The following is a 26,004-nucleotide window of genomic DNA, read 5'->3' on the forward strand; positions in this document are numbered from 1 at the left end:
AAAAAAATTATTCATGCTAAAGACACTCAGGGTTGTTATGATTCAAATTCAACAGGATGCATTGTCATTTAAAGTCATTGAGAAATTAAAGGGGACCTATGATGATTTTAATCCACATCTAAAATACTTTCTTGTGCTCTAATAAAAGGTAACTATGTACATTTTCCTCCACAGTCACATTTTTCACCCAATTTTTGAGTCCGTCTACGCCTACAGATCCCGCCCTCTCTAGCTTACACTCCTTGCTTCTCCACCCCATCAGCCACAACAAACTTTCTTTTTTAAAGTATCAAAAATGTACAATGTTGAAATACAGCCATATGTGTAGGATCCAGAATCTGATCCAGAAGTAGAGGCAGGACAAATCGAAATTTCTCAAGAACTGAGGCTACTTCAAGATGTTTTCTTACATGCTCGCAGGTACAGCCAAAGGATTGATTTACTTTTTCCAATATAAAGCAGTTGCTATAAATTACCACTTTAAACAACCACTTTTATACAAAATAAAAAAAAGTTTAACTTACAGCTTTCTTTTGTGCTTCTTCAACAACCGCATCGTCTTTTAGCAGCAGTTTAGGGGCTAATCCAGCGTCATAGTTGCCCATGTTGACAAAAACATTCCCATGTAAAATGTCGACAAATAAAAAAGTATTCTTCTTTTGTTTGCTGGAAAAAAACATCTCTTTCACTTCTGCCCAGTACTTGCATTTTCAGGAAAGCTAAAGTATATGTCAGTCTGTGACATCACAAATGGTCCACTGTTTAAAAACAGAGTGTAAAACATCTTTAAGAGGCATCCAAAACTGCATGCAAGCTCGCGCCTAAATGCATGAACCTTATTATTTAATGATTTGGCTTTTTTTTAACACAGGTATCTAACATTAATATTTCAGAAAAGAGCTAAATTATCATAGGTCCCCTTTACAGACAGTCAATTCATGCAAAAAGAAGCCAAATGGTTATTAAGTTTGCTTCAATAAATCAATCATCACACAGGATTAAGCTTTGATGAATTATAATTTATATTATTGTTAAGGAACAACTTCACACAAACACAAACATTAAGCATATTTATAGGTATTTAAAACTATACCATCCATTGCTCAATATCTCCCCATTTGTCGTCCACTCTGTCATCTAATTTGCTGTCCAAGCCATAATATTTCTGAGAAACCAAAGCATGAAGACATTTGCAAATATATCTAATTACTATCATACATGTATAGCAGAGTGACAGGAGGAAGCTTACCTTCTGTACCTGAAAGATCTGCAAAGCAATCACAGTGGGTGGGTGTGTGACATGAAACAAGAGAAACAGATTGAGTTTGTGAGGTGTGATCAATACCAAGAAATCAGAGATGAAATGTGATGTTTCATATTCAACAACAGGTTAAAAATAATGAGATAATGACATAATACTACATAGGAGTACATCCTGCACATAGTTGAGTTGTAGTAAACAATTCAAAGTATTTTTGATTGATTTTAGGATATTTTAAGGTGACTAAGGTGAGCATGGTGCACAAAATGACTACACTTTTACAAACATGTTCATACAACTCTAAGTGCCGGTACTACATCATGTGTGTACTGGCGTGAGTTTTACTAGCACATGAGGGTATCAGATGTGAATAAAAGACCTTTCATTCTGGTGTAGTAGTAGACCTAAAACTAGACAAAAAACTAGGAAAATATCGGTGCCTCATTTGATGGTGAATTAGTAAGTAGTAATACAATAGTACTGCAGGATAGGAGTGCCTCAGATTCCACTTTTGTTTTTGGTGTACAAGCTGTTATTGATGTGATTTTTGTTGCAAGCTGAAATTAAGGTTATGAGCCTCGCCATCACTAGTTGGCATAGCGAATGTCACAGTGAACCCCGTAAGATCCGACCAAAACCTTAGATTTTACACGCTTTCTAGGCAAGGGCTGGTATTATATTCTAGCGGAATGATAAACTTAGGCAAAAATATCAAGCTATGATATTATAATTACAGCTCAGAAAATTTGTTATTTTAAATGTCTTCAATGAAAAGAAAAGAAAAAAGACTTCATTTTGAAACAATAAACAAATAAGAATAAAGTGCAGTTCGTAATGCAGTCTATTGTTAAACCTAAAGTGATATATATACGTATTAGGGACATAAATTTGTGATGGATGATAGTTAGGACCTTGTCAAAAAGCGCTCAGACATGAGCATTACCTGATATAAACTACTCGGATGAAAGGCCAAACGTCTTCTAAGACAACTAATCAGTTGAATGCCATGAGAATAACAATAACCCAATGAATGAAAACACCCTTCGGCACATTCATCTTCAAATATCAAAAAAAGCACATTTTATAAAAGTGACATGCTAACAGTATTTAATTTTTTTTAAAACACAACATAAATCCCCCCAAATTTTACTAAATTAAAAAGGCAAAGACAGGTCACATGTCAAATATATTTATTTTTCACGAGTCAAGTCAGACGCCTACAAGTTCTAGCCAATGGCTTGACTTGGGGGCTGGACTTCCGAGACAAGGATGGGAAGTGACGTGTACTGTGAGCTGTGTTTCAAGTCGGGGGCTGCATCCTTTCAAGGACCCAGCTCATGCAGTCGACAAAGTGTGGGTCCTGGCGAGAGTCCTCCAGCAGCGAATGGAGCGATATGAATTGGGACGGTCTTGCCTATGGCACACTACCTGGTTGCATCTGTTGACCCCGCCCTTACATGTACGTCACATATCTACTGCTCTGTCCCACAAGGTTGAATAATGACGAACTTAAGATAAGAATTTCGAATCGTTGTTAGTGTTCTCTTGGGTCTTTTACCTTATTTCAGAGGAAGCGGCTCAGAGCTACCGGCGCCGACGGCGTCTTGAATTTTCTGCAGTTTGAGCCAACTGATTATGACAGACTTAGACAAACTTTAATGATCCACAAGGGAAATTGTTCAACACAGTAGCTCAGTTACAATGATGGAAAGTGTAAGGATGGACAGGACAATGCAGGTATAAATAGACTAAATATAGCGATATAAAATATAACATATATACGAATATATGCGAATATATACATAATATGTGTACAGTATATTATATATCCAGATATATTATATTATGTCTATAACATATATACAATATATAACATTACCATGTACAATATTACAGTTTTTTGACAGCAGCAGCATAAAATAGAGAATAGATCCAGCAGAAAATAGACATTAGAAACAAAGAGAAGTAGCTGACATAGAAGGTGTCAGGTAATACAAACCCCGTTTCCATAAGTTGGGAAATTGTGTTAGATGTAAATATAAACGGAATACAATGATTTGCAAATCATTTTCAACCCATATTCAGTTGAATATGCTACAAAGACAACATATTTGATGTTCAAACTGACAAACATTTTTTTTTGCAAATAATTATTAACTTTAGAATTTGATGCCAGCAACACGTGACAAAGAAGTTGGGAAAGGTGGCAATACATACTGATAAAGTTAAGGAATGCTCATCAAACACTTATTTGGAACATCCCACAGATGTGCAGGCTAATTGGGAACAGGTGGGTGCCATGATTGGGTTTAAAAACAGCTTCCCAAAAAATGCTCAGTCTTTAAAAAGAAAGGATGGGGCGAGGTACACCCCTTTGTCCACAACTGCGTGAGCAAATAGTCAAACAGTTTAAGAACAATGTTTCTCAAAGTGCAATTGCAAGAAATTTAGAGATTTCAACATCTACGGTCCATAATATCATCAAAAGGTTCAGAGAATCTGGAGAAATCACTCTACATAAGCGGCATGGCCCGAAACCAACATTGAATGACCGTGACCTTCGATCCCTCAGACGGCACTGTATCAAAAACCGACATCAATCTCTAAAGGATATCACCACATGGGCTCAGGAACACTTCAGAAAACCACTGTCACTAAATACAGTTTGTCGCTACATCTGTAAGTGCAAGTTAAAGCTCTACTATGCAAAGCAAAAGCCATTTATCAACAACATCCAGAAACGCCGCCGGCTTCTCTGGGCCCGAGATCATCTAAGATGGACTCATGCAAAGTGGAAAAGTGTTCTGTGGTCTGACGAGTCCACATCTCAAATTGTTTTTGGAAATATTCGACATCGTGTCCAGTGTTTCCCACAGGGCAGGCATCTATTTGTGGTGGTGTGGTCGGGGGGTGGGGGGTGGCGGCGGCAGCGGCGATGACCAAGAAGAACGCGGAGTTGGAATATAATTACAACATTTTATGTACATATTTATATACAGATTTGAACAATTAGTGATTCACTGAAATATATTTATTAATTGTGGTTCTTACAAAAAATATATCTTATAAAATATAAAAGCTAAAATGTCTCTTAAAGCTCTGCCCCTTTAATTAGTGAATACTAAATAATTTAACTTTAGCCTACTACTACAACCATATTATTTACCAGCAACATGAAGTGAAACAGAGGCAGAGGTGTCCTGCCACAGTCAGTCAACCTCCTCCTCCTCCTGCTGCTGAACTGGTCGCACCTGTGGTCTGGACTGTAGGCCTACCTCCTCTCCAAGTCGAGCCCTTTTCGGCCGTTGAAAATATTTTTCTATACTCATCTGTGTGAAGGAGTGAACATCCAACATTAGAATTTATTACTAACGAGCAGAACCGCTCTATGTACAGTGCCGTCTAACCTTAAGCGGCAGCAGCTCAACACATGCAGGGTTCAACGTTAAGGTTTTTTTCTACTTGCCTGACTTCTCAAATCTACTTGCCCCAATATTTTTACTTGTCCTGCCTAGGTTTTTTTCTGGCTGTGTAGTGCTCATGGCTTATATCTTACTAAAATTCTTCCCGTTGACTATTTACAACACTACACAGTATTTATTATTATTATTATTATTATTATTATCTATAATTTCATTTAAATGGCATTGCATACATGTAAAATTAAATGCTATTTCACATTATTTGACCAGCAGCAGTTACACTCATCTGAACAGGTCAGCCACCTGTTTAAAGCCCGATCAAAGTTGAAATCTTGAAATGAAGGGCCTTTAATGGCCAAAACATTAACCTGGACAACATTTTGACAGCTGGTTGGCTCAGATTTTATTCTTTTCATTGCATTCACATGCTGCAGTGGACAATTTAGCTTCAGTCCATGTGTGTTTATTGACAACAGGGTTATAACCTGGACACGTTAGCTCGTCGGTATGAAAACACGTGACTGTTACTACGTGCGTCTGCCCGGCCCCCGAGTCAAACAGCGGCGGTGTTAATGAAGCAGCGTCAGGCTGCTCACCGTCAGTGAAACGCTCGGTGAAATCGCGGATTAACGTTAAATATATGACGAGCCGCGAGCGATGCAGCTATAACCTATATACTAGTGATGGGTTGATGAGGCCTCATGAAGCGTTTCGACACATTGCAAAATGGGGGTACGCGTACCCCTGGGGGTACTTGAAGGTATGCCAAGGGGTACATGAGATTTTTTAAAAATATTCTAAAAATAGCAACAATTCAAAAATCCTTTATAAATATATTTAGTGAATAATACTTTAACAAAATATGAATGTAAGTTCATAAACTCCGAGAAACACAAGCTCAGGTTTGTCACTAAAATGTCTGTCAAAAAGAACTGTGAAAAGAAATGCAACAATGCAATATTCAGTGTTGACAGCAAGATTTTTTGTGGACATGTTCCATAAATATTGATGTTAAAGCTTTTTTTTTTTTTGTGAAGAAATGTTTAGAATTAAGTTCATGAATCCAGATGGAGCTCTAATACAATCCCCAAAGAGGGCACTTTAAGTTGATTATTACTTCTAGGTGTAGAAATCTTTATTTATAATTGAATCACTTATTTATTTTTCAACAAGTTTTTAGCTATTTTTATATCTTTTTTTCCAAATAGTTCAAGAAAGACCACTACAAATGAGCAATATTTTGCACTGTTATACAATTTAATAAATCAGAAACTGATGACATAGTGCTGTATTTTACTTCATCTTTTTTTTTTTCAACCAAAAATGCTTTGCTCTGATTAGGGAGTAATTGAATTAAAAAAAAATTCACAGGGGGTACATTGCTGAAAAAAGTTTGAGAACCACTGACCTAGTATATACAATAATATAAACCAAGTCATTGTATTTCATTTAGGATTATTTCATAACTTCATTTAAATAAAAATATATTTTTTGTCTTTTTTAGATACAGTCAATAAATAATGTGAACATGTATCATAACATGGAAATCTAAGAGAACGTGTTGTGAATGAGGATGCTTGTGGACCTGGAAATTATTATTTATTTATTTTTTACACATTTTTATTTAAAAAAAAACAACAGTTTTTCCAACGTATTCAATTTTAGACGCTTTCTCTTCTTAGTTATTATTTCTCCGGCTGTAGAAAAGAGCCGCTCACAGGGCACAGAGGAGGCGTCAGTGCGACACAGTTCGCGTATCAGTCACGTGACCAAAACAGCTCATGATCGGTCACGTGACTTTCTAAAAGCCGTACGCGCACCGACAAAGGGTTTCGCTCTATGAGCTCGACGCATGCGCCGATGCATCGGTGTTGCCGGACCCATCACTACTATCTACCTATAACACCTGTAAAAATGAAGCAATGCTACCACGCTAGCAAGCGTTAGCTAGCCGGCTATGAGCCACCAAGCTGCTAACTATCGCCAAAAGGCACCATTTAAGTTTTTTTCCCCATGGCATCCTGGATCAAGGCTTTCAGCAGCTTTTGGACGTTTGAGGTAGAAACGTAGGAAGCGCCATCATTATGAAAAGTAGCCGGCGAATATTTTGATTCCGTCCGTCCCTCTTCTTCTTCTTCTTCTTCTGGCCCACCAGTTGAATTAAGTGCTATTGGCGGAGTTACAATGCATAGTAGGCTACCGCCACCTACTGCACCGGAGGTGTAACTACAAGCAACATTCACAGACAGTCCCATTGCTTTTATGAGCGGTCGAGCGAGTCAAAAGCCGAAAAATCCATTTGTGGCGGACGTAATTATTTCGTGGCGGGCCGCCACAAATAAATGAATGTGTGGGAAACACTGGTGTCATCCGGACCAAAGGGGTATTTAATGTTCAAACTGAGAAACGCAACTTTTTTTTGCAAATAATCATTAACTTAGAATTTAATAGCAGCAACTCATTGCTGCCAAGTTGGCACATGGGCATTTTTACCACTATGTTACATGGCCTTTCCTTTTAACAACATTCAGTTCACGGTTGGGAACTGAGGAGACCAATTTTTGAAGCTTTTCAGTTGGAATTCTTTCCCAGTCTTGCTTGATGTACAGCTAAAGTTGTTCAACAGTCCGGGGTCTCCGTTGTCGTATTTTACGCTTCATAATGCGCCACACATTTTCAATGGTAGACAGGTCTGGACAACAGCCAGGCCAGTGTAGTACCCGCACTCTTTTACTATGAAGCCACACTGTTGTAACACGTGCAGAATGTGGCTTGGCATTTTCTTGCTGAAAAAGACGTTGCTTGGATGTTGCTCCAAAACCTATATGTACCTTTCCGCATTAATGGTGCCTTCACAGATGTGTAAGTTACCCATGCCTTGGGCACTAATACACCCCCATACCATCACATATGTTGGCTTTTGAAGTTTGCGCCTATAACAGTCCGGATGGTTCTTTTCCAGTCCATCTTAGATGAGCTCAGACCCAGCGAAGCCGGCGGCATTTCTGGGTGTTGTTGATGAATGACTTTCGCTTTGCAAAGTAGAGTTTTAACTTGCACTTACAGATGTAGCGACAAACAGTAGTTACTGACAGTGGTTTTCTGAAGTGTTCCTGAGCCCATATGGTTATATCCTTTACACACTGATGTCGCTTTTTGATGCAGTACCGCCTGAGAGATCAAAGGTTCGTAACATCATCGCTTACGTGCAGTGATTTTTCCAGATTCTCTAAACCTTTTGATGATATTATGGACCGTAGATGGTGAAATCCCTCAATTCCTGAGCCCATGTGGTGATATCATTTACACACTGATGTTGGTTTTTGATGCAGTACTGCCTAAGGGATCGAAGGTCACGGTCATTCAGTTAGTTTTGGGCCTTGCCGCTAACGTGCAGTGATTTCTCCAGATTCTCTGAACTTTTTGATGATATTACGGACCGTAGCTGGTGAAATCCCTAAATTCCTTGCAATAGCTTGTTGAGAAATGTTGTTCTTAAACTGTTTGACAATTTGTTCACGCATTTGTTCACGAAGTGGTGACCCTCGCCGATCCTTTTCTGTGAATGACTGAGCATTTTATGGAAGCTGTTGTTATACCCTATCATGGCACCCACCTGTTCCCAATTAGCCTGTTCACCTGTGGGATGTTCCAAATAAGTGTTTGATGAGTATTCCTCAACTTTATCAGTCTTTTTTGCCACCTGTGCCAGCTTTTTTTTTATCATGTTGCAGGCATCAAATTCCAAATGAGCTAATATTTGCAAAAAATAAAGGCTTGACATATCTCACTTTGCATGTAACACATTAATATCACATGTTACTAAATGTCACATTCTTGTGTAATTTGCACATGATTCAATTCTACGGAAGGATATTCTTCTTATAATTATTTACAAAAAAGTTGTTATTTTTTCTTCTATGCTATGTATGTGGCTTTTGAGACCTCACTGAATGCTTTGTAAGGCCATGTTACCTCTAAACTAAACAAAGTTGATGCTAATTCAACCTTTATTCTCTTTTTTCCCCCAAATAAGAATTGATTAAAGAACCGAATCGCTGATCAGATTCGAAAGCAGCATTGGAACAGGAGAAATCTTATCAATTCCCACCATTGGAACCGGAGAAATCTTATCAATTCCCAACCCTACTAAAGTGTTAGTAAATACAATGCAAAACAATAAGAAACAAAACAATACAATATAAAAACAAAATGTACTACATTTGACATAAAACGCCACGCTTTTGTCCACAGTGTCCAGCTGTCAGAAAGTTGTCCCCATGTTAGGGCTGCAACTAACTAACTGTTTTGATAGTCGACGAGTCATAAACTATCTTAACGATTAGTCGACTACTCGGTTTACAAAGCATACACAAATTCAGTGCCTCCAATTTAGCCATTGACTTTGAAATTTAGCTTGAGATATTTTTGACCTGTGCTTACTGACAACACAGATGACTAATTCTTTCATACATATGTATTTATATTGTAACTATCCTGGCCATTTGGCTGATACAAAAATAAAAATAATCATTAAACTTATATCCATTTAAAAGCAGGTAGTTTCATTCAGGCAAAGTGCTAAAAAACTAAAAAAAAATTTTTTATGTAATAAAAAATGACTGTTGAAATTGAAGCAACAACAACAAATGATAAAACACCAGAAGTATCTAACTACCGGTAGCTCAAAAAGAAACAAGCATTTTGTGATGACGTGTTTAAAAAGCTGTACACTGGTATATTATTGATTACTGTTTATCTTCTGGCATTTTTAGAAATCTACAAACCCCAAAACCAGTGAAGTTGGACCGTTGTGTAAATTGTAAATAAAAACAAAATACAATGATTTGCAAATGCTTTTCAACCTATATTCAATTGAAAAGACTGCAAAGACAAGATACTTAACTATTCGAACTGGAAAAAGTTGTGTATTTTTTGCAAATATTAGCTCATTTGGAATTTGATGCCTGCAACATGTTTTAAAAAAGGTGGCACACGTGGCAAAAAAGACTGAGAAAGTAGAGGAATGCTCATCAAACACTTATTTGGAACATCCCACAGGTGAACAGGCTAATTGGGAAGAGGTGGGTGCCAGAATTGGGTATAAAAGCAGCTTAAAAATGCTCAGTCATTTACAAACAAGGATTGGGCAAGGGTCACCACTTTGTGACAACCATTTCTCACTGAGCTATTGCGAGGAATTTAGGGATTTCAACATCTACGGTTCGTAATATCATCAAAAGGTTCAGGAAATCTGGAGAAATCACTGCACATAAGCGATGATATTACGGACCTTAGATCCCTCAAGCGGTACTGCATCAAAAAGCGGCATCAGTGTGCACAGAATATCACCACATGGGCATCAGGAACACTTCAGAAAACCACTGTCAGTAACTACAGTCCGTCACAACATCTGTAAGTGCAAGTTAAAACTCTACTATTAAAATAAATCGAAAGCCATTGATCAACGACACCCAGAAACGCAGTGTTTTGTGTTAGACTCAATGTACGGAACTGTATCGTTGATTAAATCCTAACATTTTAGCAATCCATTAGATTGTATGTTTAATCTTGTCATATAGTGCCTAATGTTTTGTGTGTGGGTGTGTGTGATTGACACATATGTTATTATGCCTTTATCTATTGCACTGCAAATTAACACAGCTTTAAAAAGTACTTGAATTAATTTTAAAAAGTTTATTTTTCACACTAGCTAGCCAGGTAACAAGCTAACAATCTTACCGAGTTGAGACCGCATACTCCAGATGTCCAACATTCCACCGCTTTAAATGCTCCCGTATCACCGATTTAGTGTCATAAAAACAAGATCTGCTTTGCAAAATGAGCAAAGTATTCATATCTTTAACAAGAATAAGAGGAAATGTTCACCCGCAATGTTGTTTGAATGGCCGCGCTGACTCACATGATGCGTTCATCCGGAAAACCATGAGTGATGACGTCACAACTATTGTCGACGACAAATATATTTGTCAGCGACAAATTTTATTGTCGAAACTGTCGACAAATCGTTGGAACTCTACCCTCTAGTCAATGATTAATTCATGAGGGTTTGTTTTAGCTGCAAATAACAAAATATAACTAATAAATGTCGGTGTTTATCTCACGGTAACTACATGAAGATTTAGAAATATGATAGCATTCTGTTCACTTGAGTTGAGATCAATAACTACACAAATGGTGTGTCACTGACTATTGTTACAACATGTAACAAAGTAAATAGTAAATATTTGATGTGATCGTTTCACTTGTTTACTGCCTCCTCTATTTCACATTTATCTTAAAAAATGAGGTTGTTGAGTCTCAGTGAACAGCAGGAGTTGCAGCTTCGAAGTCCGTCTGAATACTTTATCTTCCTTTGTAAATGTATTTTGTATATATTTTTTCTGCATTTAAAACACTTGCTTGTGGTCTACATAACATGTACTGGTGGTTCTTTGGTCAACATTTTGCATAGATTATGTTTTACAAACCATTTCAGTCTTATTTATGTGCCTTCGCTCCGACTATGTCTTCTCCCCGCCAGCCATGTTGTAGTATTTAGCGCTTTCCTATAGAGTCTACTGACAGACAGTATAAGTTCGAACTATACGCTACTTTGTATTATATATGGCAACAGTGGTGGATGCATGTGCATGTAAGGGCCAGTCTGCTGCACAACAAGAGGTTAGAAATAAAAAGGAACTTGTTAGACTATGTTGGACTACGATGGAGGACTAAATCTCTACCATTTATTGTCACAAATTAGAAAAATGCCAAATGTCTCATTTTGGGGAAGTATGAAGGAAGGCAAGATTGTTTTATAAATATCTTTGCAATGCCTCCATAGTTTGATTTCCAATTTTCGGAACCTATGCAGATCCCAAATACACAAAAACAGGTACCAATAGGTAAAAAACAATAGTTTTGCATAATAAGTCCCTTTTAAAAGTGTCCACCCGCTTCTCGCAAGCTTTGCTTAGCAAAATGAAGTATGTAATAATGAATTAACAGCATGAAACCGTATGCCAGTTTAAAGACTATGGCTGAGTAAAACACTACAAGATTGTTTCACTGGTCAGCGTTCTTTACTACACAGACGCAACACAAATCTTTCTTCCTTCTGTCTGTTGTCATAGAAATACAGAAGAAATGAGAAATCAACAGGTTGTGCAGCACACTCTTTGGAATAATACATTTCAGAACCGCCCCAAATGTGTTGAACCAATTAGCGTTCGACACCACAGCCCCTCCAAAGTTCCTCGGGAACCACCTCGTTAATAGGAACTAAAATAGTTCCTGTGGATTTTTATTTACCAGGATAGTTTATACCCCCCTGCACATGCAGGGAGGTATTTCATTGACTTGCTGAAATTGTAAATGTAAAAGTTCCTATTGTGTAATGTTAGCTGTGTTTGGCATTGCAAAGTTTTCACCTCAATGTCTGTCTTTTTCACTTTTAAATTATTACAAAACCTAATTCCACGATGTTGTTGTTTTTCTTTTGAGACATTTCTCGGCACTCGCTGCCACGCGCGCATTATTGACCTTCCAATTACAATGGCAAATAATAAACAAATGAGAAATCAAAATTAATTGTGTTTGAAATGACTACTTTAATTATTATTATATATTATGATTACATTAGTGCCTAATTTAGTTTCAAAATAATGCTGACTAAATTGTTTATCAGAAATATTTTCTGGGACAATATATCAAAAGCATAGTTTTGTGTAATCACAAATAACTAACCCATCAACTATATATAAACACAGCTTGAACACGCAATTGTATTTGAAAGTACATGCTCCTTTACATAACCATGGATGGTTACTTGAAAGGTATGTTATACGGTTAGTGATCAGGTCAAGGCATATGTCAGTTAAAAGATGAATGAAGAGACTATGACTTTTGTACTCCCTGGTAAATTTCACTTTAAAATAAACATTTACTATATTTTAGATAAAACTGTTAGCAAGTTTTGAGCAAATAAATTACATGCATTCAAGTAAAACATAAAAAAAAAGTTTCTGTATGGCATTTTGACAATACAATTGCTTTGGTGTTAAAATATTGGGTTCTTTTCTCAAGTTAATTCAGACTACGCAAGCGAGCAATTACTTGTGATTAATCTCGAATATTCCAAATTTAAGTGTGGTTAACCTGACTATTATAATTTTTTTAAATCATTTGACAGCACTATAAATGATAAATTCAGTGGATGTTAAAAAATGTTAAAGAACTGATATAAAACCCACAAACACTCAGTGAAGGATACAGTCTGATCATAACTTCCATAAAGAGTACAGATTCTCTGTTGTAGCACTTGAATTGTTTGCTTTGTGATTACGGCTTTCAGAAACACATTCGTTTTTTAATGTCATGAATGCTTTTATTAGCGGTGTCCTGATAAGAACATGTCCTTACAGCTGCAATGTTCTTGTTCTGCTTCTCTTATGAAAAGTAATAGCTGAGTATTGCAGTAAAAGTTCAACAATGCAGCTGTGCTTCATAAAACATTTTGTCTATGAAGGTTACATTATAACACACACACGCACGCACGCACGCACGCACGCACGCACGCACGCATGCACACACACACACACACACACACACACACACACACACACACACACACGCACGCATGCACGCTGGAACAGAGTTGTTTTAGTAAAATGTAAATAAAAGCTCAGCAATATAAGAGAATGCGAGAAAATTAAAGGGCAGGTGTTTATGTGAATGAGCACCTAACTAAGAGAAATGCTGCAATTGGAAGAGAAGCAAGAATCCTGATGAAAGTAAAGAAGATTCAAGACACTGGACAAGAAACTGTCGAGTTCTCATCAAGCCGAATGGACCCTCTGAAGAAGCAAAAGTGACAGCTGTTAAGGACATAACAAAGCTGGATTAATATAAATTACAAAATATTGCTTTGGATCACCCAGAAAGAAAAAAAAGGTAATGCCAAAAAAGTCAATAAACTGGATACATGACACAACCAGATGGCAAATTCTGGATTTTTTTAATTTAGAACATTTGCTGTTTTAAAACATTTGATTACACAGAGTATAAAGAAAAATATTTTCAACATTGATCCAAATAATATTTTTGATACAAAAATACAGAACAATTGTGAATACTTTAGTGAGACCATTTTGAGACCCAAATAACATGAAAGATTCATTATCCATGATACATTTCAACTGCAGGAGTCTTAATTCAAACTTTTCTAAGATCTTAGACTGTTTGGAACAAGCAATTTCAGAGACAAGGCTTGGATATGAAGAGCGATCCTCCTTTTTAGTAGGATGTAATGCATTCTACAAAAGTAAAAACCGTCCAAAAGGTGGGAGAATAGCATTGTATATTGAATAGAACTTGAGAAGTAAACTTGTCATTATCCATCCATCAATTTTTCTACCGCTTGTCCCTTTTGGGGTCGCGGGGGGTGCTGGAGCCTATCTCAGCTGCATTCGGGCAGAAGGCGGGGTACACCCTGGACAAGTCGCCGCCTCATCACAGGGCCAACACAGATAGACAGACAACATTCACACTCACATTCACACACTAGGGCCAATTTAGTGTTGCCAATCAATTAGTAAATGTATAATTTTGGACAAAACCATGTGGAGATTGAGATTTTAAAATCAATAAATGCCATAAGTATAGTGTATAGAAAACCAGGGTCTTGAATTGAAAAGTTTCAGGCAATAATGATAGATCTGTATGTGGTTATAAATAGTAAAATGGTCTTTAAAGTTAAAGTACCACTGATAGTGACACACACACTAGGTGTGGTGAACTTTGTCTGTGGAGATATTAATATTGACCTGTTCAATCCTCAAAAACAAAATACTGTTACAGAATTTATTCATTCCATGTACAGTTTATGCTCGTATCCATCCATAACAAGACTTACTCGAATAACAAAAATGAGTGCAACCCTAATTGACAATATATTCACTAATGTTATAGAAAAGGAAATAACAAGTGGAATTTTAATTACTGATATATCTGACCATTTACCAGTCTTTACAGTCATAAATATTATTATCCACTAATGTTATAGAAAGTGAATTAACAAGTGGAGTTTTAATTACTGATATATAATAAATGATAAATGGGTTGTACTTGTATAGCGCTTTTCTACCTTCAAGGTACTCAAAGCGCTTTGACACTACTTCCACATTTACCCATTCACACACACATTCACACACTGATGGAGGGAGCTGCCATGCAAGGCGCTAACCAGCACCCATATCTGACCATTTACCAGTCTTTACAGTAATAAAGAGAGTTATCAATTCAGTAAAGTAGTAGTACAAAGGCTAAAATCTCAAGTGGCTACTTCTAGACTTCAGAAAGAAATAATGGAACACAATTGGGGTAATGTTTATGTAGATGCAAGTATTGCATATTATGCATTTCTTGAAATCTTTATCACCCTGTATGGACAACACTGCCCTCCAGTGGCTTACAATGGGTATTCAAAAAGCATGTAAGAGAAAGAATAAACTGTACAAAAAATTATTGAGAAAGAGGAGAAAAGAGGCAGACTGTAGCAAAAACCTATATAAGAACAAATTAACTAGTATTATAAGATCAAGTAAAATACACTATTATGGTGCTCTTTTGGAGAAGAATAAAAGTAACATTAAAAATACTTGGAGTGTTTTTTAAACAAATTAATCAAAAAGGGAAATCACAATGTTGACATTCCAACTGAATTCCTAACAAACGATAGAACTTTGATCAATCAACCTGATGCAATTGCAAATCAGTTTATTCAATATTTCACTAATATTGGCCCTAAATTGGCTAAAGAATCAATAAACATTGAACAAAATTAAACATTGATGCTCTAAGAAAAATACCAACTGCTGATAAAACTATTTATTCAAGCCACTGATGAAAATGAAATAATTTCAGTTGTTAAAAACTGCAGAACTAAATGTCAGCTGACTGGAATGGAGTGGACATGCCAGTAATAAAATAAATTATTGAATGTGTTGTCAAACCAATCACTTACATTTTTAAAATTTCTTTACAATCGGGTGTTTTTCGAGAAGGAAGGAAGACTGCAAAAGTGATTCATATTCACAGGGCTGGTGATAAACAGGAATTCACTCATTATAGACTCATTTCCATTCTGTCACAGTTTTCCATGATATTGGAGAAGATATTCCATAAACGAATATTCAATTATATAGAAAATAAAAATATTCTTTGTAAACAGCAGTATGGTTTTAGACCCATAAGGACCAGTACCTTAGCATTAGTGGATATTGTAGAAAAATATCAAATGCAATAGACAAAAAATAATATTCTGAATTCTAGATCTCACCAAAGCTTTCGATAGACTGAATCATGAATTGCTACTCAAAAAATTAGACAAATATGGGATTAGAGGAGTGGCCTTTTCTTGGCTCTAGTCTTATCTGAAGAACAGATCCCAGTACGTCCACATCAATGGCACTGATTCCCAGCTGCTGACAGTGACCTGTGGGCTTCCACAAGGGTCAGTGCTGGGTCCTTTTTTTGTTACTTATGTATATTAACGATTTTTGTTTAATTTAGAAAACATTATATTTTATTTTATTTGCTGATGACACCAACATACTTATTTGTGGTAACAACCTAGAAACATTAATAGATACAGTAGAAAAATAACTATTATTGTTAAATAAGTGGTTTGATACGAATAAGTTAACTCTCAATTTAAACAAAACTAAATGTATAGTGTTTGGAAACCGTGCTATTGATGTATGTAGAAAATAAAAAATAAATGATACTGAGATAGAAAGAGTGAATGAAATAACATTTCTTGGAGTACTTGTACAAAACAAGCTCAGTTGGAAGCTCCATATAAACTATATCAAGGCAAAACTATGTCAATCTATTTGCAATGATATCTAAAGTCAAAGAACTGCTAAATGAAAAAAAACTAGGGATGTCCGATAATATTTAAATGCTTTAAAAAGTAATATCGGAAATTATCGGTATCGGTTTCAAGATTATCGGTATCGGTTTCCAAAAGTAACATTTGTGACTTTCCAAAACGCCGCTGTGTACACGGACGCAGGAAGATGTACAGAGCGCCAATTAATCTTTGAAGGCGCTGCCTTTGCGTACTGGTCCAGCCACATACTATCTACGGCTTGACACACTAGCGAATGCAAGCATACTTGATCAACAGACATACAGGTCACACTGAGGGTGGCCGTATAAACAACTTTAACACTGTTACAAATATGCGCCACACTGTGAACCCACACCAAACAAGAATGACAAACACATTTCGGGAGAACACCGTAACACAACATAAACACAACAGAACAAATACCCTGAACCCCTTGCAGATGCTTGTTTTCATTCAGAAAAATCTACCTCTCACACGTGATGACAAAGAGAAAAAGAATGAGTCCACTCTTTGAGCTTCATCTGTTGCACAAATAGACTAATAGTCTGGACTGAGTGAAGCGTTTTTATTTATGTGTTGTGCCTTTTTTCCCCATGCACTTTAAAGGATGGCTGTGTTTTCTACTAGTCTAGACTGAAGCAGTTTTATTAATGTTCATGCATTTTAAAGGATGGCTGTGTTATATACTAGTCTAGACTGAAGCAGTTTTTTATTTTTGTGCCTTTCTTGTTTTTATTTGCACATTTTTGTTACTCATACGAATACATTAAGAACAGGGCAGATTGAGCCCAGTTTATAGTATACGCTGGATTGAAGCTGTGTGCCTTCATTGTTTTTGTAGCTGTTGTTTTGAGGCATGTTTAAAAAAAAATAAAAAATGCACTTTGTGAAAGTCAAAGTACAGTGTTTCCCATAGTTGTAGTGGGTATCAGGATTATTTCAGGGAGAGCATGTCCCAGATTCCAAGATGCTGTTAAAAAAAATAATGCACTTTGTGACTTACATAATAAATATGGCAGTGCCATGTTGGCACTTTTTTCCATAACTTGAGTTGATTTATTTTGGAAAACCATGTTACATTGTTTTATGCATTCAGCGGGGTGGCATCACAACTAGGGCTGAAACGACCCGTCGACGTAGTCGACGTCATCAGTTACGTAAATACGTCGACGCATTTTTGTGTGTCGCATATTTACGTCACACTACCGTCATGGCGGAGCGCAAAGCAGACGATGCGAGCGGTGCGAGCGAGAGGAAAAAAGCACGCCAAAAGTCGTCAAAAGTGTGAGCGTATTTCAATAAACGGCCTAATAAGAAACGCTACTTTTACTCCGCTACTTTTATCTACATTCAGCTCGCTACTAATTTTTATCGATCTGTTAATGCACGCTTTGTTTGTTTTGGTCTGTCAGACAGACCTCCTTTGTGCCTGCGTTTCAACAAATACAGTCACTGGTGACGTTCACTCCGTTCCACCAATCAGATGCAGTCACTGGTGACGTTGGACCAATCAAACAGAGCCAGGGGTCACATGACCTGACTTAAACAAGTTGAAAAACGTATTCGGGTGTTACCATTTAGTGGTCAATTGTACGGAATATGTACTGTACTGTGCAATCTACTAATAAAAGTTCCAATCAATCAATCAATCAAAAGTGTGAAAGAAAAAAGACCCTTTTTTTATTTCAACCATACATCCCGTCAAAAGCCTAAAGACTGACTGCACAGTTCCTGTCTTCACAATAAAAGTGCCGGTCCATCGCGCCTGCGCTTTCAAAATAAGAGTCTCCGAAAGCCAGCGCAAACAAGCTAGCAAGCTACGGAGTTTGCCGCCAATGTATTTCTTGTAAAGTGTATAAAAACGAATATGGAAGCAGGACAAATAAGATGCCAAAAACCAACCACTTTCATGCGGTATTAGACAGAAAGGAGGAACTTTTTTTCTCCTCCATTTGAAAACGTGGACGTTATCAGCACTACTGTCTGATTACAATCAATGCAAGTCATCAGAATCAGGTAGTACACCAACTTATATTCTTGTCTTCATGAAAGAAAGGAATCTATATGTGTTAAACATGCATGTATATTCATTAAAACACCTTTAACATGTAAACAAAAACGGCAAAATAAATAAATATAAATTATATACTGTATATATCAATGTATGTATGTATATATATATATATATATATATATATATATATATATATATATATATATATATATATATATATATATATATGTCTTAATAAGGTTATCCAAAAAAATAGTGCTCGATACCGTAGTAGAGCGCAATATATGTATGTGTGGGAAAAAAATCACAAGACTATTTCATCTCTACAGGCCTGTTTCATGAGGGGGGGTACCCTCAATCGTCAGGAAATCTCCTGACGATTGAGGGTACCCCCCCTCATGAAACAGGCCTGTAGAGATGAAATAGTCTTGTGATTTTTTTCCCACACATACATATATATATATATATATATATATATATATATATATATATATATATATATATATATATATATATATATATATATATATATATATATATATATATATATATATGATAAATGATATACTTGTATAGCGCTTTTCTACCTTCAAGGTACTCAAAGCGCTTTGACAGTATTTCCACATTCACCCATTCACACACACATTCACACACTGATGGCGGGAGCTGCTATGCAAGGCGCTAACCAGCAGCCATCAGGAGCAAGGGTGAAGTGTCTTGCCCAAGGACACAATGGACGTGACTAGGATGGTAGAAGGTGGGGATTGAACCCCAGTAACCAGCAACACTCCGATTGCTGACACGGCCACTCTACCAACTTCGCCACGCCGTATATATATATATATATATATATATATATATATATATATATATATATATATATATATATATATATATATGTGTGTGTGTGTGTGTGTGTATATATATATATATATATATATATATATATATATATATATATATATATATATATATATATATCAGTGACGTGCGGTCACTAGAGGCAGGTGAGGCAGGGCCTCACCTGCCATCATGGAAAGAAAAAAAATGTAAAAAGAAAAAAAATTAATTAAATTGTTATATGTATCCAGTGATTATACTATAAAGTTATTTTCCATTTAACTTCACCAGTTTTAGATTATTTTTATTCAAAATCGCTGAATTTTCACATTTGCCGTTCAAATACTGAGAAGAGACGGTGCGGTGATCAGCAGCCAGTTGAGGCACGTCACTCAGTTGTGCCTCAACCTGGATTGCGGACTCGGCTAACTGCTGGCCTGCTGTGCAGTGAGACCGTATTGCTATATGAATTATATTATACATTTCCATAGTTTAGTTAGCTGAGGTATATAATGTACAGTGTATTTTGTCAACAACTGTATGTGTGTAACGTATTTCTTGTGCTGAGCAATCATAAAACTGCTGCGAAGACGCACTGGCTGAGGCTCGCGCAATCCCACCTCCTGGTGCCGGTTATTGCACCTCTGCCGCAGACTGCACCCCCCGACGAGAGCGCCACACCAACCAAAGCCCACACCCAAACCCTCCACGTGCAAGACCGAAACCACCCCAAAAAAGTCAGTTAACAAGAAGCCAAAAAGTGCAAAAACAACATTGCTCGCGCCGGAGGAGCCGTGAACGACTGCAGGGACACAACATTAGGTACACCTGCAGACTGCAGCACGGATTTCATATTTCATTCATTCACAACTCCTCCAGCACGAACACCACTGTTCCCGCACTTATAAGTAAAGGTAAGACCAGGGGTGCTCATTACGTCGATCGCAAGCTACCAGTCGATCTCGGAGGGTGTGTCAGTCGATCACCAGCCAGGCAATAAAAAAATAGTCCTAAAAATGAGCGATCATAAATCTTCACTATGACGTCACTTTCGTCACTTGATTGACATTCACAGCACCCGAAGGTCTTCTGAGATGACGCTGGCTGCTGCCAGCTCATTAAATTACCGACTGGAAGGCGAGAAACACTTTATTTCAACAGACTCTGGCGCCGTACCTGTCGTCAAAACTCCAAAGACCGACTGCACAGTTGCACAGTTGTGCCAACAAAATAAGAGTCTCAGAAAGCTGGCGTGCACAAGCTAGCAAGCTACGGAGTTTGCCGACAATGTATTTCTTGTAAAGTGTATACAAAGGAGTACGGAAGCTGGACAAATAAGATGCCAAAAACCAACCACTTTCATGTGGTATTGGACAGAAAGGAGGACTTTTTTTCTCCTCCATTCGAAAATGCGGACATTATCAGCACCACTGTCTGATTCCAATCAATGCAAGTCATCACAATCAGGTAATACACCAACTTATATTCTTGTCTTCATGAAAGAAAGGAATCTATATGTGTTAAACATGCTTGTATTATCTTTAAACACCTTTAACTTATTAACAATATTAACTATATGTGTTAAACATGCTTGTATTATCTTTAAACACCTTTAAGTTGTTAACAATATTAACTATATGTATTAAACATTCTTGTATTATCATTAAACACCTTTAATTTTTTAACAATATTAACTATGTGTTAAACAAGCTTGTATTATCATTACACACCTTTAACTTGTTAACAATATTAACTATATGTGTTAAACATGCTTGCATTATCTTTAAACACCTTTAACTTGTTAACAAAAACATATATTTCATAAATAAGTAAATATAAATTATGTATATGAATGAGGTTGATCCCCACGACTTGATCAATTGAAAAGTAGCTCGCCTGCAGAAAAAGTGTGAGCACCCCTGGGTAAGACCATAATAACGTTTTTTTTTAATTAAATGTGCTTTTTTGTGTGCTACAGTTTGTATGTGTAAAGTTAAAGCTAAGTTAAAGTACCAATGATTGTCACACACACACTAGGTGTGGTGAAATTTGTCCTCTGCATTTGACCCATCCCCTTGATCACCCCCTGGGAGGTGAGGGGAGCAGTGGGCAGCAGCGGCGCCGTGCCCGGGAATCATTGTTGGTGATTTAACCCCCAATTCCAAACCTTGATGCTGAGTGCCAAGTAGGGAAGAATGCTGGTATGAGCTTTTAAACATAACCCGTTAACTGCTGCCAATCAAATGGTGAATAAGATACTCTTTAGGGTTCATATGTTTGTAAATCTGACTGTGATGAAGTCAGTGCCTCACCAGCCATCAACCTCACCGCACGTCACTGATATATATATATATATATATATATATATATATATATATATATATATATATATATATATATATATATATATATATATATATATATATATATATGTGTGTGTGTGTGTATATATATATATATATATATATATATATATATGTGTGTGTGTGTGTGTGTGTGTGTATATATATATATATATATATATATATATATATATATATATATATATATATATATATATATATACATATATACATACATACATACATAGCTGAGATAGGCTCCAGCACCCCCCGCGACCCCGAAGGGAATAAGCGGTAGAAAATGAATGAATGAATATATATATATATATATATATATATATATATATATATATATATATATATATATATATATATATATATATATATATATATATATGTGTGTGTATGTTACTCATCAGTTACTCAGTACTTGAGTAGTTTTTTCACAACATACTTTTTACTTTTACTCAAGTAAATATTTGGGTGACTACTCCTTACTTTTACTTGAGTAATAAATCTCTAAAATAACAGTACTCTTACTTGAGTACAATTTCTGGCTACTCTACCCACCTCTGCTAATAATGTTGTTGTATGCACACTGTGTCGAGCGGAAATGGCCTATCATAGCAGCACAACGGCTATGAACGAACATTTGAAAAGAAAACACCCGACAGCGTTCTTGACATCACCATCAACTAGTCAATCGTCCGCGTGAGTTTACGTTGTCATCATTACACAAAAACATGAATGTCTCATTTGTATCTGCATTGTAAATTCATAAACTAAAGCACCGTTTTGCTCTGAAAGGAGCGTTTGGCCTGCCTGTTCAGTGTTTACAAAGACGCGCTCCGCTTTAACGCTAACGTTAATTAGTTGTGCAAATACCTTTTACAACATTAACAGTTATGTATACTATGTACAAACGAACAATTAACTTTCACTTTAATCAAACTATCATTGTTGTGTTATTAAGCAAAATAAGCAATACTTTTACTTTTGTTGAAATGTTTACACTGTTGTTACAGAATATTTCGTTTTGCACTTTTTTGTATTGGATGTTTATCTTTATTTTTGCACATTTTAGCAAATAAGCAATACTTTCACTTTTGTTGAAATGTTTACACTGTTAGAGAATATTTCCGTTTTGCACTTTTTTGTATTGGATGTTTATCTTTATTTTTGCACATTTTAAAGCAAAATAAGCAATACTTTTACCTTTGAAATGCTTATACTATTGCAGAATATTAAGATTTGCACTGGATGTTTACTTTTATATTTGCACAATAAACAGCAAATAAGCTACTTTTAATTTTGTTAAATGTTAAAAGTTTTAAATGTTTACATTGTTACAGAATATTTTGTCATGTTGTTGTCAATGTTGACTGAGTGGCCATACTTTTTTTTTTTTGTAAATAAAAGCCATGCCTTTTGAAAAAACTGGCCTACATTTATTTTTTCATCTTCATTTTAAATAAAAAAATAATCGGTAAAAGGAAAAATAATCCATAGATTAATCGAAAAAAATAATCTATAGATTAACCAATTAATAGAAAAAATTATCTATAGATTAATCGATAGAAAAATAATCGTTAGCTGCAGCCTTAATCACAACAAAACTAGGCATAATAATGTGTTAATTCCACGACTATATATATCGGTATCGGTTGATATCGGTATCGGTAATTAAAGAGTTGCACAATATCGGATATTTGCAAAAAAGCCATTATCGGACATCCCTAAAAAAACTATATATTTTATACTGTTCCCTGCTTCTCTCTCACATGACCTATGGCCTAGAAGTATGGGGAAATACTTATAAAAGCAATCTTAATCCAATTAGTAACATTAAAAAAAAGAGCGATCCATATTGTGAATAAAATAGCTTACAGGGCACATACACATACACTAGCTTTTCATGAAATTAAAAGCACTAAAATTGAAGGATTTAGTCGACATTAAGAGAGCACAATTTATGTATAACGTAAAAAATATTGTTATCATTTCTGAAACAAAGAAATGTTTAAAAAAAACATAAGTGAGAACGAGTGCAAAGCAGCATTGTGTGTCTTTTGTGGGGATTGATGCATGGAATAATTTGGACCAAGAGTTAAAAGACTGTAAAACTTTAATTCAATTTAAAACTATTTGAAGAAATCAATTATAAAAAAAATATGTTGAAAATGGATGCTAAGGATGTAAAATTAACATGTTGGAACTTTTTCAAATGTTTTTCATTTTATTTTGTGATTAATGGAAAACAAAAAGAAGCATAAGATTTTGGTAGTTTTTTTCGTTTTCTGTTTTGTAAATACACTGAGATAGGTGTAATAAGCTTTAGCTTCTGCCTATTCCATCCATCCATCCATCCATCCATTTTCTACCGCTTGTCCCTTTTGGGGTCGCTGGAGCCTATCTCAGCTGCATTTGGGCGGAAGGCGGTGTACACCCTGGACAAGTCGCCATCTCATCGCAGGGCCAACACAGATAGACAGACAACATTCACACTCACATTCACACACTAGGGCCAATTTAGTGTTGCCAATCAACCTATCCCCAGGTGCATGTCTTTGGATGTAGTACCCGGAGACGCACGATGGAGAACATGCAAACTCCACACAGAAAGATCCCGAGCCCGGGATTGAACTCAGGACTACTCAGGACCTTCGTATTGTGAGGCAGATGCACTAACCCCTCTGCCTATTCCATTTCAGACTATTAAGTACAGGTAAAAGCCAGTAAATTAGAATATTTAAAAAAAACTTGATTTATTTCAGTAATTGCATTCAAAAGGTGTAACTTGTACATTATATTTATTCATTGCACACAGACTGATGCATTGATGCGTTGACCCTGGATCTCAAGAAACAGAGTGGACCGACACCAGCAGATGACATGGCACCCCAAACCATCACTGATGGTGGAAACTTCAGGCAACGTGGATCCTGTGCCTCTCCTGTCTTCCTCCAGACTCTGGGACCTCGATTTCCAAAGGAAATGCAAAATTTGCATGGTTGGGTGATGGTTTGGGGTGCCATGTCATCTGCCGGTGTCGGTCCACTCTGTTTCCTGAGATCCAGGGTCAACGCAGCCGTCTACCAGCAAGTTTTAGAGCACTTCATGCTTCCTGCTGCTGACCTGCTCTATGGAGATGGAGATTTCAAGTTCCAACAGGACTTGGCGCCTGCACACAGCGCAAAATCTACCCGTGCCTGGTTTACGGACCATGGTATTTCTGTTCTAAATTGGCCCGCCAACTCCCCTGACCTTAGCCCCATAGAAAATCTGTGGGGTATTGTGAAAAGGAAGATGCAGAATGCCAGACCCAAAAACGCAGAAGAGTTGAAGGCCACTATCAGAGCAACCTGGGCTCTCATAACACCTGAGCAGTGCCAGAAACTCATCGACTCCATGCCACGCCGCATTAACGCAGTAATTGAGGCAAAAGGAGCTCCAACCAAGTATTGAGTATTGTACATGCTCATATTTTTCATTTTCATACTTTTCAGTTGGCCAACATTTCTAAAAATCCCTTTTTTGTATTAGCCTTAAGTAATATTCTAATTTTGTGACACACGGAATTTTGGATTTTGTTGCCACTTCAAATCATCAAAATTAAATGAAATAAACATTTGAATGCATCAGTCTGTGTGCAATGAATAAATATAATGTACAAGTTACACCTTTTGAATGCAATTACTGAAATAAATCAAGTTTTTCAAAATATTCTAATTTACTGGCTTTTACCTGTATATTAAACAATTTATTCTTTTTATCTGTCACGATATCTAAAAATGTCTGAATAAAATGAAACTTGAACTTGAAATGCTCTTATTTTGTTCTGTGTATTTTTCAATTGGGAATGCACTTGCTGCTTGAATAAACTGAACTTTAAGTCAACATTCCTATGAATAATGTTGGGCTGGACTGAATGGGTCTCCCCTGAAAGTCAGCTGGGAAATGCTCCAGGTTACACCTGTGAGCTGCCTACTGTTGTATAAAAAATGGATGGATAGTTTGTCACAGATTGAAATAGTTCTTGTGTTGATTGTAGATGATAAATAAATGATAAATGGGTTGTACTTGTATAGCGCTTTTCTACCTTCAAGGTACTCAAAGCGCTTTGACACTACTTCCACATTTACCCATTCACACACACATTCACACACTGATGGAGGGAGCTGCCATGCAAGGCGCTAACCAGCACCCAT

At 36.5% G+C, this 26,004-nt stretch overlaps 1 protein-coding gene across 15 annotated transcripts in view; it reads right to left on the reverse strand.

Annotated features, from left to right (window-relative positions):
- lrrfip1a (leucine rich repeat (in FLII) interacting protein 1a) overlaps window positions 1–26,004 on the reverse strand; it is a 152,352-nt gene that overhangs the window by 66,800 nt on the left and 59,548 nt on the right. For 7 of the 15 annotated variants that reach the window (XM_061926399.2, XM_061926398.2, XM_061926396.2 and 4 more), the window contains exons 4-5: window positions 1,250–1,267; window positions 1,094–1,165 (exon numbers count right to left, since the gene is read on the reverse strand). The exons of 3 other annotated variants lie outside the window; for them this stretch is intronic. In XM_061926399.2, the coding sequence (XP_061782383.1) occupies window positions 1,094–1,165; window positions 1,250–1,267 (90 nt within the window). The remainder of the gene's footprint in view (window positions 1–1,093; window positions 1,166–1,249; window positions 1,268–26,004) is intronic. 5 more of the 15 variants (XM_061926393.1, XM_061926391.1, XM_061926387.1 and 2 more) reach the window with 1 other exon arrangement.

The sequence above is a fragment of the Nerophis lumbriciformis genome, linkage group LG31 (genome assembly GCF_033978685.3).
Source record: "Nerophis lumbriciformis linkage group LG31, RoL_Nlum_v2.1, whole genome shotgun sequence".
Taxonomy (NCBI): Eukaryota; Metazoa; Chordata; class Actinopteri; order Syngnathiformes; family Syngnathidae; genus Nerophis; species Nerophis lumbriciformis.